At 34.2% G+C, this 13,503-nt stretch overlaps 1 protein-coding gene across 1 annotated transcript; it reads left to right on the top strand.

Moving 5' to 3' along the window:
- Positions 1-5,599: 5,599 nt before the first annotated feature.
- On the top strand, positions 5,600-11,900 carry LOC111311954 (ATP-dependent zinc metalloprotease FTSH 8, mitochondrial-like). Its single transcript, XM_022911825.2, has 8 exons — positions 5,600-5,843; positions 5,936-6,164; positions 6,253-6,324; positions 6,629-6,756; positions 7,470-7,955; positions 8,078-8,845; positions 9,226-9,453; positions 11,250-11,900. The coding sequence occupies exons 1-8, from the start codon at positions 5,784-5,786 to the stop codon at positions 11,748-11,750; spliced, it is 2,472 nt and encodes an 823-aa protein (XP_022767560.2). The 5' UTR covers positions 5,600-5,783; the 3' UTR covers positions 11,751-11,900.
- The last annotated feature ends 1,603 nt before the right edge of the window (positions 11,901-13,503 follow it).

The raw sequence follows: 13,503 nt of genomic DNA, 5'->3' as shown, positions 1-13,503 counted from the left end.
AAAAAAACTAGTCAACTATCGTACCTTATAACCACATACCATTTGCCATTGAACAAAAAAGAATTCAAAATGTTTGCTTTAGATATGTTGAGTGATACATGTTTGTAAAAATAAATAGATGGATTCAATTAAAGTATGTGAGACTCTGGATGAAAAACATGAAGGGGTAGATGATGCACATGAAGGTGGCATGATATAACAAAAAAAAAAGAACCTAATAGAGATAAGTTGAAAATTTCTATAAATGCTCTAACTGATAACGCTGGAAACAACACTTTCTAGGATTCAAGGAAATATTAAAGGCAAGCCTCTGAATATAAAGATTGATAATGGAAGCATACAATTTTGTGGTTCCCAAATGGGCTAAAGATGAAGTTGAATTGCTATAAACTTATTCTTTGGCTATTACCATAGCTAATAGGAAAAAATTATACAATTTTGCTAAGTGCCAACAATTAAAGTGGTTGATGCTTGGCCAACAATTCACCTATGACCTTAGAGCTCTTCTTATATGTGGGAGTGATATGGTACTTAGAGTAAAGTGAATAAAAAATTTAGCCCCAAGGGTTTTTATTTTAATGAGATGTCTATCACCTTTCAGAAGGAATTTAATAAGATGTTTGTCACATTTCAAAAGGAAAGCCAACAAGTAACACTAAAGAAAGGCCATAATAACACCAGGCTTAAGCTTATCTTTAAGCACAGATTGCAAAAACTAGTTGGTAAAGACAATGCCATATAGGGAGAGTTGTACATGTTTAGTGTGGATTATGAACAAGCGTCCATTATTTCAATATTGGAACCATTTCTTACTATTTATAGTGACATGTTGATTAGCCAACAAGATTATCACTTGTACCCTTAAACCATAACCATACTAGCACCCTTAAACCTAACTCTTAGTCGATTAACCTGAGACCACATAGGTTCTCTCATTACTAAAAAAATGAAGTTGAGAAGCAAATTAAGGAGATGTTATCTTTTTCTGCAATTCAAATCAGTAAAAGCCCTTTTACTTCACCATGCCTTTTAGTTTAGAAAAATGATAAAATTTAAAGATTGTGTGTAGACTAAAGGTAACTAAATGGCATAATAATTAAAACAAGTTTTAAATTCCCATAATTAAAGACCTTTTGGATGAGTTTAATGGATCTCATTATTTCTTCAAGATTGATTTAAGATCAGGCTAATGAAAAATCAAAGTGAGGGAACAAGACATTCCAAATACAACCTTTAAAACTTATCATAGTCAATATGAGTTTAAGGTAACACTTTTTGGACTTACAAATGCACATACCATTTTTCATTCCCTAAATAATGAGATTTTTGCCTCATATCTAAAGAAATTTATAATGGTTTTTTTATAATATTTTTATATATAGTCCAACTTGCAATAGCATGTAGATCATTTTACATGTAATCCTTAAAATCTTAAAAATGAATCAACTATATGTTAAAAAGAGCAAATGCTTTTTTGACAAAGCAAGTTGAATATTTAGGACATATTATCTCTACCAATAAGATAGCCATGGACCTTTATAAAGTGGAAACTAAGTAAATGTGGCAATAACCAAAGAATTTTAAGTTTTAGAGAAGATTTTTAAGTTTTATAAGATATTATAAGAAATTCATAAAAGGGTATGGAATCATCAACAAACGTTAGACTAACATGTTGAAGATGAACAACTTTTAATGGAGTTCATAAGCAACATGAATTTATTTGCAACGTAAGGAAACTATGTGTTATACTCTAGTCTTTACCTTACTAGATTTCAATAAGCCATTTTGTTTAGAAACTAATGCATGTAACATAAAAATTAAGGCCATTCTCTCTCTAAAAAGAAGACCCATTGCTTATCTAAGCAAATGATTGGGTCCAAAACATGTAAACCTATTTATATATGAGAAAGAATACTTAGCCATTCTTATAACAATGGCTAAAATGAGGCATTATCTTGAAAGAGGACCCTTTGTTATCAAAACGAACCACAAAGCATTGAAGAACTTGTTAAAGCAAAAGTTGACCACTACTATTTAGAAGAAAAGACTCACTAAGTTGCTAAAGTTAGTTTACACTATCTAATACAGAAATGGAAGGATGAACAAAATAGTTTATGTATTCTTAAGACAACATGAAGGAGAGGCCTAATTATATAACTTACACTTCTACTATTATCATACCTGGATGGGTGCAAAATATTAAAGACAACTATCTAGGAGATAAAGTGATGCAAAAGCATATTAAGGCATTGATTGTTCAACCAATTGCCAATTTTTTTTACTCTTTTAACAATAAGGTGCTAAGGTTCAAAGGCAAGGTGTATGTGGGAGCTTATGGCCAATTAAAAGATAAGATTATACAAACATTACATGATTCACCCTAAAGGGCACTCTGGTATCCAAGCTACTTACTATTAAGTTAAGTTGCATTTTTTCTAGCTACTTATAAAGAAACAGGTTCAAGACTATGTCCAACAATGTGATATTTGCTATAGAAATAAAGATGAACTTGTAGCACATCTTAAGTTATTGCAACCTCTTCCTATACCTATTCAAACTTTATAAGTAATTACAATGGATTTTGTACAAGGATTGCTAGTATCTTAGAAATTCAATTACATATTGGTTATTGTTGATAAATTTACCAAATATGCTAATTTTTTACCATTATCTCACCCTTACGCAATTTTTGAGGTAGCCAGACTTTTACTAAATCAAGTTCACAAACTATATGGAACTCCTCAAACAATTATTTTAGAGAAAGATAAAACATTTACTACTTTATTTTGGTAAGAGTTAATAAAGCTGCTAGGGATAAGTATTCATCTTAGTACAATATACCACTAAAAAATAGATGGCTAAATTAAAAAGGTTAACTAGTGTCTTAAATAGTATTTACGGTGCGTGTGTTTTTTGAAACCTAAAAGTTGGGCTCAGTGGGTATCACTAGCTAAGTGGTGGTATAATACCAACCACCATACCACCATTAAAATGTTTTCATTTTAGGCACTTTATGGTTATAAACCCCTTGGTATAGTTTGGAATGCTAGTGTTTAGGCCAGGGTATTAACAGTTGATGAAGTATTAAAAGAAAGGGAACACTTGAGCAAGTTACTAGTTGGTTAATTGAAAAAGGCTCAGCACAGAATAAAGTACTATACAAATAAAAAGAAAAGTGAAAAAAAGTTACAAATTGGCGATGAGGTGCATCTAAGGATCCAACCCTACAAACAAACATCATTGACTCTTAAAAGAATTTAAAGCAGTCTTTGAGGAATTTTAATCCTTATCATATTATAATTAAGGTTGGTTCCATTGCTTACAGACTCCAATTACCTCTTATTTCAAAAATCTATCTTGTATTTCATATGAGTTTATTGAAAAAAAAATATGAGTTAAGGTGGTACTAAGCATTGAACCACCATAAGTTAATAAAAAAGGTCAACCACTTGTATACCTTACTGTTGTCTTGGTTAAGCAGATGATAAAGTGCAATAACCAAGCAATAACTCAGCTATTAGTTGTATGATTGGATTTAAAACCAAAAAATTCTACCTAAGAAGACTATACAATACTTAAGTCATAATTTCATCATTTAATCCTTGGGGATAAGGATCTACTAAAGAAGAAGAAATTGTGATGAAATTGGTAAGTGATGATGAAAAGAGCTTGGATAATGAGACAATGAAAAAGAGCAATGGTATAGGGAAGATGAAAGCTGAGTTGGAGAAATAAGGGATTCAAGTGAAAAAGAACATGTAGAGCAAAAAATGATGTCAACAGCTGATGTAGAAGATGATATAGACGATACAAGTGTGAAAGTGACTTAATGGTTTATAGTTGATTTGGCAGCTCATCATTTGTTTATTTCCATTAGATCACGTGTCAAAGCTGTCATGCAATTTAATAGTGGCTGTCAGCTCATTGTTAGCATCAATATAGGCATTTTATCAAAATTTGATAGGCAATTATGCGAGTATTGTAGCTATGTGCTAAGCTATATAGTTGATACATGTAATAGATTCCCATTTTCTATGAAAAAAAACGTTACATTTTCCTTTATTCTCGATCTTTTCTCTCAATTCTCTACTCTCTTCCTTTTTTCTATTATATTTCTCCTTTCAGTCACACTTAGGCTATAACAACATCACCCGAAAAATGTTATATGACTATTGGCAAGTCTTTGACTTCGATTTGCCAATATCATCAGTTTTCTTTAGGACCTATGCTTAATTAACTTCGCATTTAAAGCCTATGTCCTAGTTTTTTTTATCATTACTATCCCCCATAAATCATGAATTGAAGTACTCAACTTCTGTGAAAATAATTTTTCTTTGTATTTGCATGAAACAAGAGCTATGACAAGTGCACAAACCTAAGATGTAGTGCAAAGAAATAATTAGAAAGGTGCAGAAATGACCTTGATACACTCATCATCACTTATAAAAGGCTTCACCTACATTTTGCCTACCCACTTAATAACCACCTTTTTCAAGATGATTCATCACCAACCAAGACACTTAAAAAAGCCATTTTAGAAGCTAAATCACAAGGTTTTGGAGTTTCATCACAAACAATAGAAGCCCAAGAAACCAAAGCAAATTATATCAAATATGAGCCACTGCCAAGCTCATATGAGGTCTACCCTCTAAAAATAGTTTTGGAAGGTTTTAAACAACAATGATTGCTTGAAGATGCAATACCTTGGATGAAAATGAACCCATCACAAAACAAGATTTCCTCCGATACGTCATCTTGTTCATCTTCACAATCACGTTTTCTTCTTGTTTCACCTTCTTCTCTTTCTTGTCTTCTAGTTACAATTAATGTTTTAATATAAGCATAAACTCTAGCATTAGGTAAATATTGTTCTTAGTGGGTTGAAACCCAATTAATTAAACTATAGTAAGCCTCCTTAAATTTTTTAATTAATGTACTTTTATGATGTCAAAATAACTTTCTTATAATCTAATTGATAATTTTTTTCTCAATCTCGTGCTCATAAATTCCTAATTAAGATCCTTTGTATAGCAAAATCATTTTTAAGCTAATATTTGATGAAATTACATGAATTATTAAAAATTATAATCATAATCAAATACTGATAATCAGACGAAACCCATATATCGTGAGATTAAATTTGAGGTTTAAAAGTTTCGGAACTTCTTTCTCATCGTCAAGATAAGTCTTCGTCGACTTTTTTCAGTCTAATGTAAGTAAAATCGCGATCCAACAGGCCTCGACAGCCTAATAACAACCCAATAAATGGGATCGGATCGTCACATGAAAATGGCCCCAAAAAATGGTTTTACAAAGGAAAATGGGAAAAAGTGTTTAGAAAACCCAAAAATTTGACCAAAAAACCGAATTGATGGCCCATTTGGTTTGTATAGAATTTTTGTGGATCCCACGAAGGAGTTGTGGATTGGACTCTTACCACAAGCAAAAGCCGAAACTACACTTAAAATGACAAAAACAACCTTGACAAATATCGCAGTAACCCTTCACTCAGTAAGGCCAAAATGGTGAATTTAGTCACCAAAGTAGGCAGTCCCCGACTCCGCTTTACATATACGACCTTTGCTTGACGTGCTTCGGTATCGTTATCACCATCTTGGAGCTACAACAACCTCTACGAAAATCAAATCAAATTAGGAAAAATTCATCTTTTTTCAAATTTTTTCTCATCAACCAAACAGAACCCAGAAAGGCAAAATCTCATCCTTTTAGAGTTAACTAACTATTCTGAATCGATTCATGTTATCATCGTTCATACTATCAGAATGATTTTCTCCAGAATTGGTCGCTCTCTCTCCCGCTCTTCTCGCTTCACTTTCCAAACGGTAATAGTATTTATTTCCTTCTCTCTATCTCTCTCTTTTTAATTTTAATGCTCTCCATTTTTTTATAATGATTTTAGTGTTCGTTTTTGTAGAATGTAATATCGAGGAATCAGTTATCGAATGAATCGCATGTCCCAGGGCCTGTAACAAATGCGTTGATTTCTCGTGTCAATCATGGGTTAGGGCTTCTAAGGGGTTTTTTAGCACCAGCTGGAACTGGGAAGCAGCTCGTTTCCAATACACGATTGTCGAATTTGAAGTCGATTCTCGCAAACCCTAGAATTAATCGGTTTTTCTCCAGTGAAGGAACTAAGAAAAGAAGTGAGTTAAATTAATAATCGTCACTATTCTTATACTTATTATTTAAATTTTACACCTTTTATTGATTTTTTGAATTGAATCATTTTAGATTATGAAAATTACTTTCCAAAGAACAAGAAGGGTATTCCGAAGGCTAATGAACAGAAATCTGGACCCAAAGGTACGTCTTTAATTGGAAATCTTTTAAATTTTGCTTTGGGATAGATAATACTATTTTTCCTGCGATTATTTAGAACTTTGGAAGTAGGGAAACTGCTTTTGTCTGATTTAGTTACAATGCTGAGATTAGTGAAAGTTGACAACAAAAGTTAGTTTTTGTTGAAAATGTATATAAATCAGTATTATTTTTTCATATGTTCATGACCTGTGACATTTAGAAGGTGTTGAACAAATTGAAGGTTTCATGGTGAATGTAGTTAACTAATTTGAGCTCTTGTGATATTTATATTTGTGTGATTATCCAGAGGATTCAAGTGGTGGCGATCCTGGGGATCCCCAGATCATTCAAAAGTTGGTGCAGAGTGTAGTCACCACTTTATTATTGGTTGCGATTTTGAACTCATCGTTATCAGGTCGTCATGATCAGAAGGAGGTTGGCAGCTTTTACCCCTTATTATGGAAACTTGGTTAGACTGGTTCTTAACAATATATTGGTTGTTATGAGACACCATCTTGATGATGACTTTTTTATGGTGTGCTACTGCTAAGACATGAATTATCCTTTTATTGGTCTTGCTGTGAAGTTGCTAAACATGAATTTAGATGACTTAGTATATTTAGAAATCTAGTTTATTGTCTTTCTGCATTTGTCCTTCTCCCTCTAATGAAACTGATAATCTTCATGGTTCTTGTTGCAGTTAGTCTTAGTTCAACTTTTTGGACTTAGTCTGATCACTTTATGAATATCTTTTTCAAGAATGTGATTCTGATACCCATGAGAAAACCAAAGTTCAAGTAAACAAACTGTGGATGAGACCAGAATTAGAAACAGTATGTTGAAGTAAATGCCTATTGTATGTTTCATGGGATTTATTCAGAAAAACATGGAACCACTATTAGGTTAAAAAGAAATTATATATCTTAGGCTAGTTTTTAGTTTATTTCTGACTTTTTTTTCCTTGCAACTGTTTTAATTTACCGTTCCTCTCTCTCTCTTTTCAGTTTTTCCTTCAGATTAGTTTTTTGTTTGTTCTTAGGCTGTTGGTAATTAGTTTGTTCACTATTAGTTTTTTCCTCAGATTAGTTTTCTTCACTATTATACTAAAAAGAAATTATATGTCTTAAGCTGTTTGTTTTGTTGTTCAGATTAGTTTCCAAGAGTTCAAAAACAAACTCCTGGAACCTAGCTTGGTGGAAAAAATTATTGTTTCAAATAAATCAGTTGCAAAAGTGTATGTGAGGAGCTCACCACGCAATGCAAATCAAACCACTGATGATACTGTAGAAACACCAACAACAGGAGCCCTTCCCAAATCAAAGATAAGCCAATATAAGTATTACTTTAACATAGGGAATGTTGAATCTTTTGAGGAGAAGCTAGAGGAAGCCCAAGAAGCATTGGGGATAGATCCTCATAATCATGTTCCTGTAACTTATGTAAGTGAAGTGAACTGGTACCAAGAGTTGATGCGCTTTGGGCCCACAGCCTTGCTCTTAGGGTCCTTATGGTTTATGGGGAGAAAAATGCAAAGTGGATTTGGAGTTGGTGGTCCTGGAGGGCGAGGTGGTCGTGGGATATTCAATATGGGAAAGGCGCAGATTACAAAAATGGATAAAAATGCAAAGGACAAGGTAAGCTATCATTCTAAGTTTTCTTTGAAACCTTATAGTGCTGTTATCTTAAATATATACAAAGTAAGATTTGATGGTCATCATCATGATAATTACTTGCAATGGTTTACTTACTGTCTCAGGTCTTTTTTAAAGATGTTGCTGGTTGTGACGAGGCAAAGCAAGAAATTATGGAGTTTGTGCACTTCTTAAAGAACCCAAAGAAATACGAGGAATTAGGAGCTAAAATTCCCAAAGGTGCACTTCTTGTTGGTCCTCCTGGGACAGGGAAGACACTTCTTGCAAAGGCAACTGCTGGTGAATCTGGTGTGCCTTTCCTCTCTATGTCTGGATCAGATTTTATGGAAATGTTTGTTGGAGTTGGGCCATCAAGAGTGAGAAGCTTATTTCAAGAGGCTAGGCAATGTGCCCCTAGTATTGTATTTATTGATGAGATTGATGCAATTGGTAGAGCAAGGGGCCGTGGAGGCTTTTCTGGTGGCAATGATGAGCGTGAAAGTACTCTAAATCAATTGCTTGTAGAAATGGATGGATTTGGAACAACTTCTGGAGTTGTTGTGCTTGCTGGCACAAATAGGCCTGATATTTTAGACAGAGCCCTGTTGAGACCTGGTCGGTTCGATCGTCAAATTACAATTGACAAACCTGACATTAAGGGTCGTGACCAAATCTTTCAAATATACTTGAAGAAACTAAAACTTGATAATGAGCCATCCTATTACTCTCAGCGACTTGCTGCTCTAACCCCGGGTTTTGCTGGAGCTGACATTGCAAATGTTTGCAATGAAGCAGCATTGATTGCTGCAAGGAATGAAAGTGCAGTGATAACCATGGAACATTTTGAGGCAGCTATAGACAGAGTGATAGGTGGTTTAGAAAAGAAGAACAAGGTTTGTTGCTCCTCATCATTTGTCTCTTTTGTTTACTTATGCACTGCATTATTATATTGAAATCTCTTTTCAATCTATGTGGTTGGTTATGTTTCCGGAGATGTAATTAAGTGTGTAGAAGAATGATTTGAATTTCTAATTGTCAAAATCTGGTTTTCTGTTTTCCACTATAGTGGTATAATGCATTTCAGGATGTAGATGTAAAGTTTGTAAAGAGTATAGAATATCTTTTTATTACTTGTTTTCTGTTTGATCTCCGTTCTTCAGCTTAAGTGGTGTTTCATAGATCTATGATTAAGTTGTTTTTCAGTTCTGACTAGTCCCAACTTCAAGTATGCAATGAAACTTTGTCTTATTTAAATTTTTGTTCTGGTATGCAGGTTATAAGCAAGTTGGAAAGGCGAACTGTTGCATACCATGAATCAGGCCATGCTGTTGCTGGTTGGTTCTTGGAACATGCAGAACCATTGCTTAAAGTAACAATTGTTCCTCGTGGTACTGCAGCACTGGGTTTTGCTCAGTATGTTCCCAATGAAAACCTTCTGATGACCAAAGAGCAGCTGTTTGATGTGACTTGCATGACACTAGGTGGCCGAGCTGCTGAGCAGGTGAAATTTCTGAGTACCTTCTCATACTTTTCTTTGTCTATCTCAATATCTTCCTGAACTAGTAAACAAAGACTTTTTTACAACTTAAAAGTGTGTTTGGTTTGGGGGAATCCACGAATTTTCCCCCAGAATCTTGGTGGTAGGTATTTGTTTCTTACGTTTGGTTCAAGATAATCTGATTATGGAGGAAAATGTCAAATTCCCAACAGTACCTAAAGTCCCGAAATTAGAAACCCACCTCTTCTTGTGGTATTTTAGGATTCCAGAGGGTAAAGTTATCTTATTGCCAATTTTACTTGAATAAAAAATTTGTCACATATTCGTTTCCTTTTTGAAAAGTAAGTTTGGAACTCAGTTTTAGTTTTTTTTTTTTTTTTTTTTAATTTGCCTTATTTCTAATTCAATTTTAATATGTGGCAATTAAAGTGTTTCAATCAATAAGGCGTTTCTTCTTTGAAACGCCTTAATTGCCACATATTAAATAATCAATTAAGGCATTTCCTTTGAAAAAAGTCTCATTTGACGCTTTTTCTAGAATCTTTAAAAAAGCATCAAATAAGGCGTTTCTTTGAATAAACTTCTTGTTTGACCCATTCAAATAAGGCATTTCCTTTTTACAAACGCCTTAGTTGATAGATGATCTTCTAGAATCTTTACAAAAGCAAATAAGGGGTTTCTTTGATCAAACGCCTTATCTGACCCATTCAAATAAGGCATTTCCTTTTTACAAACAACTTATTTGATAGATGATCTTCCAGAAATTTTACAAAAGCAAATAAGACGTTTTTTTTAACAAACACCTTGTTTGATGTTTTTTTCAACATATTTACAAAGCCCATTCATATAAGGCGTTTCCTTTTTACAAACACCTTATTTGATAGACAATCTTCCAAAATGTTGACAAATTCAAATTAGGCGTTTCTTTTGAACAAACACCTTATTTGATATTTTTTCTAGCATATTTACAAAAGCAAATAAGATGATCCACTCTTCCAAATGCCACAATTGATTTTTTTTTTATATTTTAATGCAACAATTATAGCTTGATGTCTAATTAAATGCCATAATTGGGTATATTTAATTAAAAAAATTAAAATCTTTCTTTTCTTTTGTTGCTAAAGGTATCATTTGTCGTTTGGGTATTCTTTATTAAAACAAAATAAAAGGTTGCCTACAAGTTGTCAAGGAGATTATGGTAATTATACATGAATTAATAAACCAACATTCGTCCAACCAAACAAGTGAATCTAATTATGAGATGCCTTAAAAATCAAACAAAACCCAAATATCAAACTTTCCTTGTATCACACTTTTCCCTTGAATCTAAGATTTTGCAATGCCCCCTTAGAAGTCTAAATTTAGCAATAACATATGCTTGTTGTCTCTAACTTGAATCATATATGCTGTGTGCTCAAACATTTAGTTCCAAGGTTGAAAGTGAAGCCTTTAGTATTAGGTCTTCAGGTGTTCATCTAGAAAGGGACTTGGTAGTTGTAGCTTTACATTTTCTTCCATATGCATGTGTTTTATCACATTGATGCCAAGTTTATGGATCAACTATTTTATGCATGTGTCTGATATGCCTGTATCTCTAGTTGAAATGAATCCTAGATGGTAATCCTTGACAATTGCTCTTGTTTAGGTGAGGAAGCGAACATGTTTTGCCCGTAACATTTTGAACATTTCAGTGCCATTTGATATTTTATGTATAAAAATTTTGCTTGTGCATAAAATTTTATATTTCTATTTTGCTTGATAGATTTCTAACCATGTCATGCGGCTTTTGTGGGGACTAGGTTTTGTTGGGGAAGATATCAACTGGAGCTCAGAATGACTTGGAGAAAGTAACCAAGATGACCTATGCCCAGGTGGCAGTGTATGGTTTCAGTGACAAGGTTGGTCTTCTTTCTTTCCCTCAAAGGGACGATGCATTTGAGATGACCAAGCCTTATAGCAGCAAGACTGGTGCAATTATTGACAGTGAAGTGAGAGAGTGGGTGGGTAAGGCATATGAACGAACGGTGCACCTGATAGAGGAGCACAAGGAGCATGTGGCTCAGATTGCAGAATTGCTTCTAGAGAAGGAGGTCCTTCACCAAGAGGACTTGGTTCGGATACTGGGGGAACGCCCATTTAAGTCAAGTGAGCCCACTAATTATGATAGGTTTATGCAAGGGTTCCAAGAAGAAGACAAGGAATCCAAGGACACAAAAGAGCGCAAAACTGACACAAAAGAGGGCAAAACTGTAGAGCATGATGGTTCAACACCCATGGAACCTGAGGTTGTACCTGCGTAGTTCTTGAACATATTTATGGTTGTCTAAAATGGAATTTTATTGAGGTTAATTTGTTCATTTTCCCTCCCCTTATCCAAATCGAACTCGAAGCTAAGCTGTAAAAAGGCAAAAAAAATGTCTAATCTGAAAATTAGATATTCTTTTCAAAAATAGTGATGATTTTCTCTCGATTTAACTTTTATTTCCCCTCTCGTCCTACGAAATATGCCTGGTCGTACCTGATTCAATCAGGGAAAGAAAATGATCGAAAAACTCCGAATAAGCAACTGATGGAAATTGATGATTGCACGGTCGTAAATAAACTTCCAAATGCAGAAAAGGAATAGCTTTCCATTTTCCAAGCATCTTCCCTTTAAACATTAACGAAAGAAGTATATCGAAGATTCCGAGTTTTGCATGCCCACATTCTCATTCCCATATTAGCTGCCTTCAGGGACTTTTTTGCAATTAGCTGGATTCACTTTTAGAAGCCTTTGGGCTTTGATATTTAATTTATCTAAAAAAAAAAACTAAGAACTCGTGGCCATTGCAGCAAATAAAAGACATATTGGGCCTTTGAAGTGAGAGTTGGAATGTAATTTGTGGTGGACGTTGACACATGGACATGTTTAGATACAGAGTTTTGTATGATAAGGAAAGCCTTAATTGCTGTTAGTATTTGCGTTTCAAAAAAAAAAAATACAAACTGCAAAGAACTCTAAACCTCAAATGTCATTTCATGGTGTTGAGTGCTCTAAAATGTCAACAGTGTTTTGTCCCAATCCTAGTTCTGGTCCCAAAAATTGCTGTTGCCAGCTGAAAGCGAATTACTTCCTGGTTGGAAAAGAAGGTGACGAGTTAAAATGAGTGACAGAATCATTTTAGCTATATTATTTGATTTGAAAACCAAGTTGCACGTTGGATCATTTTCATCTCAGTTTTAGATAGGGAGGCGGTTTGAGTGTGGTTATATTATTGCCAAGGGGCGCCAGGGCCCAGGGCCAGGGTGGTTGCCGAGACTTTTGCTTTAAAGCTGTGCCGCGTGAGCTGAATCAGTTTATAACCAATGGCATGGAAAGCGTTGTAGGCTCATTGATGCTTTTGATGGAACTCCACAAAAGATGGGATACATACATTTCATTAGGGTATAATAATGGGAGGGTCGTGGCCTAGTGGCTACCTGGCATTTCGGAAGTGGACAATATTTTAATGTTGCTTTAGACCATAAAAGACTGCTATTAAAAGCTCACCCACAAATCCAAAAGGCCAATTAATGACCTCCTTATTGGAAAGCAAAACTCAGATAGCCATGCTCTCCAGCAGGACTAATAATTCATCACCAATCATTTGTGGGGTGGCTTCTTAGCTAGAAATTTCAAAATATCTTTCAGGTTTTAGCTTCCAATAATGTAGATGCCAGAGGGATTTCGGAGTAAGGAGATACAATAGAAATTCTATAATACTGTTTTCAGGCAGTACAAAGTCTTGTTGCCAATACCCCAAACTATGCAATTTGTAAGTTTGTTGATTTGTTTAATTGCTTCAGAAACCTAACCTTTAAAATAAAGTACTCTTAATTACTACTGGTGGATCAAAATTTTTGAGGTTGTCTGTTTTGGAACTATGTTACGTTTTAATAGTTTTGTTTAATCAAGCAGTAACATTTATTTTATAAACAAGACAGAGTTGAATACTAAAAAACAAAATTCCCCCCAGAGCCAAATATGCTCACAGATTTGTGCAATGTATGTGCATAAGCGGATGACAGTACAAC

Source organism: Durio zibethinus, chromosome 1 (assembly GCF_047325235.1).
Source record: "Durio zibethinus cultivar Kanyao isolate XHJ-2024 chromosome 1, ASM4732523v1, whole genome shotgun sequence".
Lineage (NCBI taxonomy): Eukaryota > Viridiplantae > Streptophyta > Magnoliopsida > Malvales > Malvaceae > Durio > Durio zibethinus.
Note: the sequence above shows the minus strand (reverse complement) of the source record. Positions and strands in the feature narration are given on the sequence as shown.

Bases quoted from the DNA above. Each gene is read 5' to 3' on its own strand.
- LOC111311954 (XM_022911825.2), top strand. From the start codon at position 5,784: ATGATTTTCTCCAGAATTGGTCGCTCTCTCTCCCGCTCTTCTCGCTTC. The intron at 5,844-5,935 runs GTAATAGTATTT...TCGTTTTTGTAG, and splicing joins CTCGCTTCACTTTCCAAACG to AATGTAATATCGAGGAATCA. The intron at 6,757-7,469 runs GTTGGCAGCTTT...TTTGTTGTTCAG, and splicing joins GTCGTCATGATCAGAAGGAG to ATTAGTTTCCAAGAGTTCAA.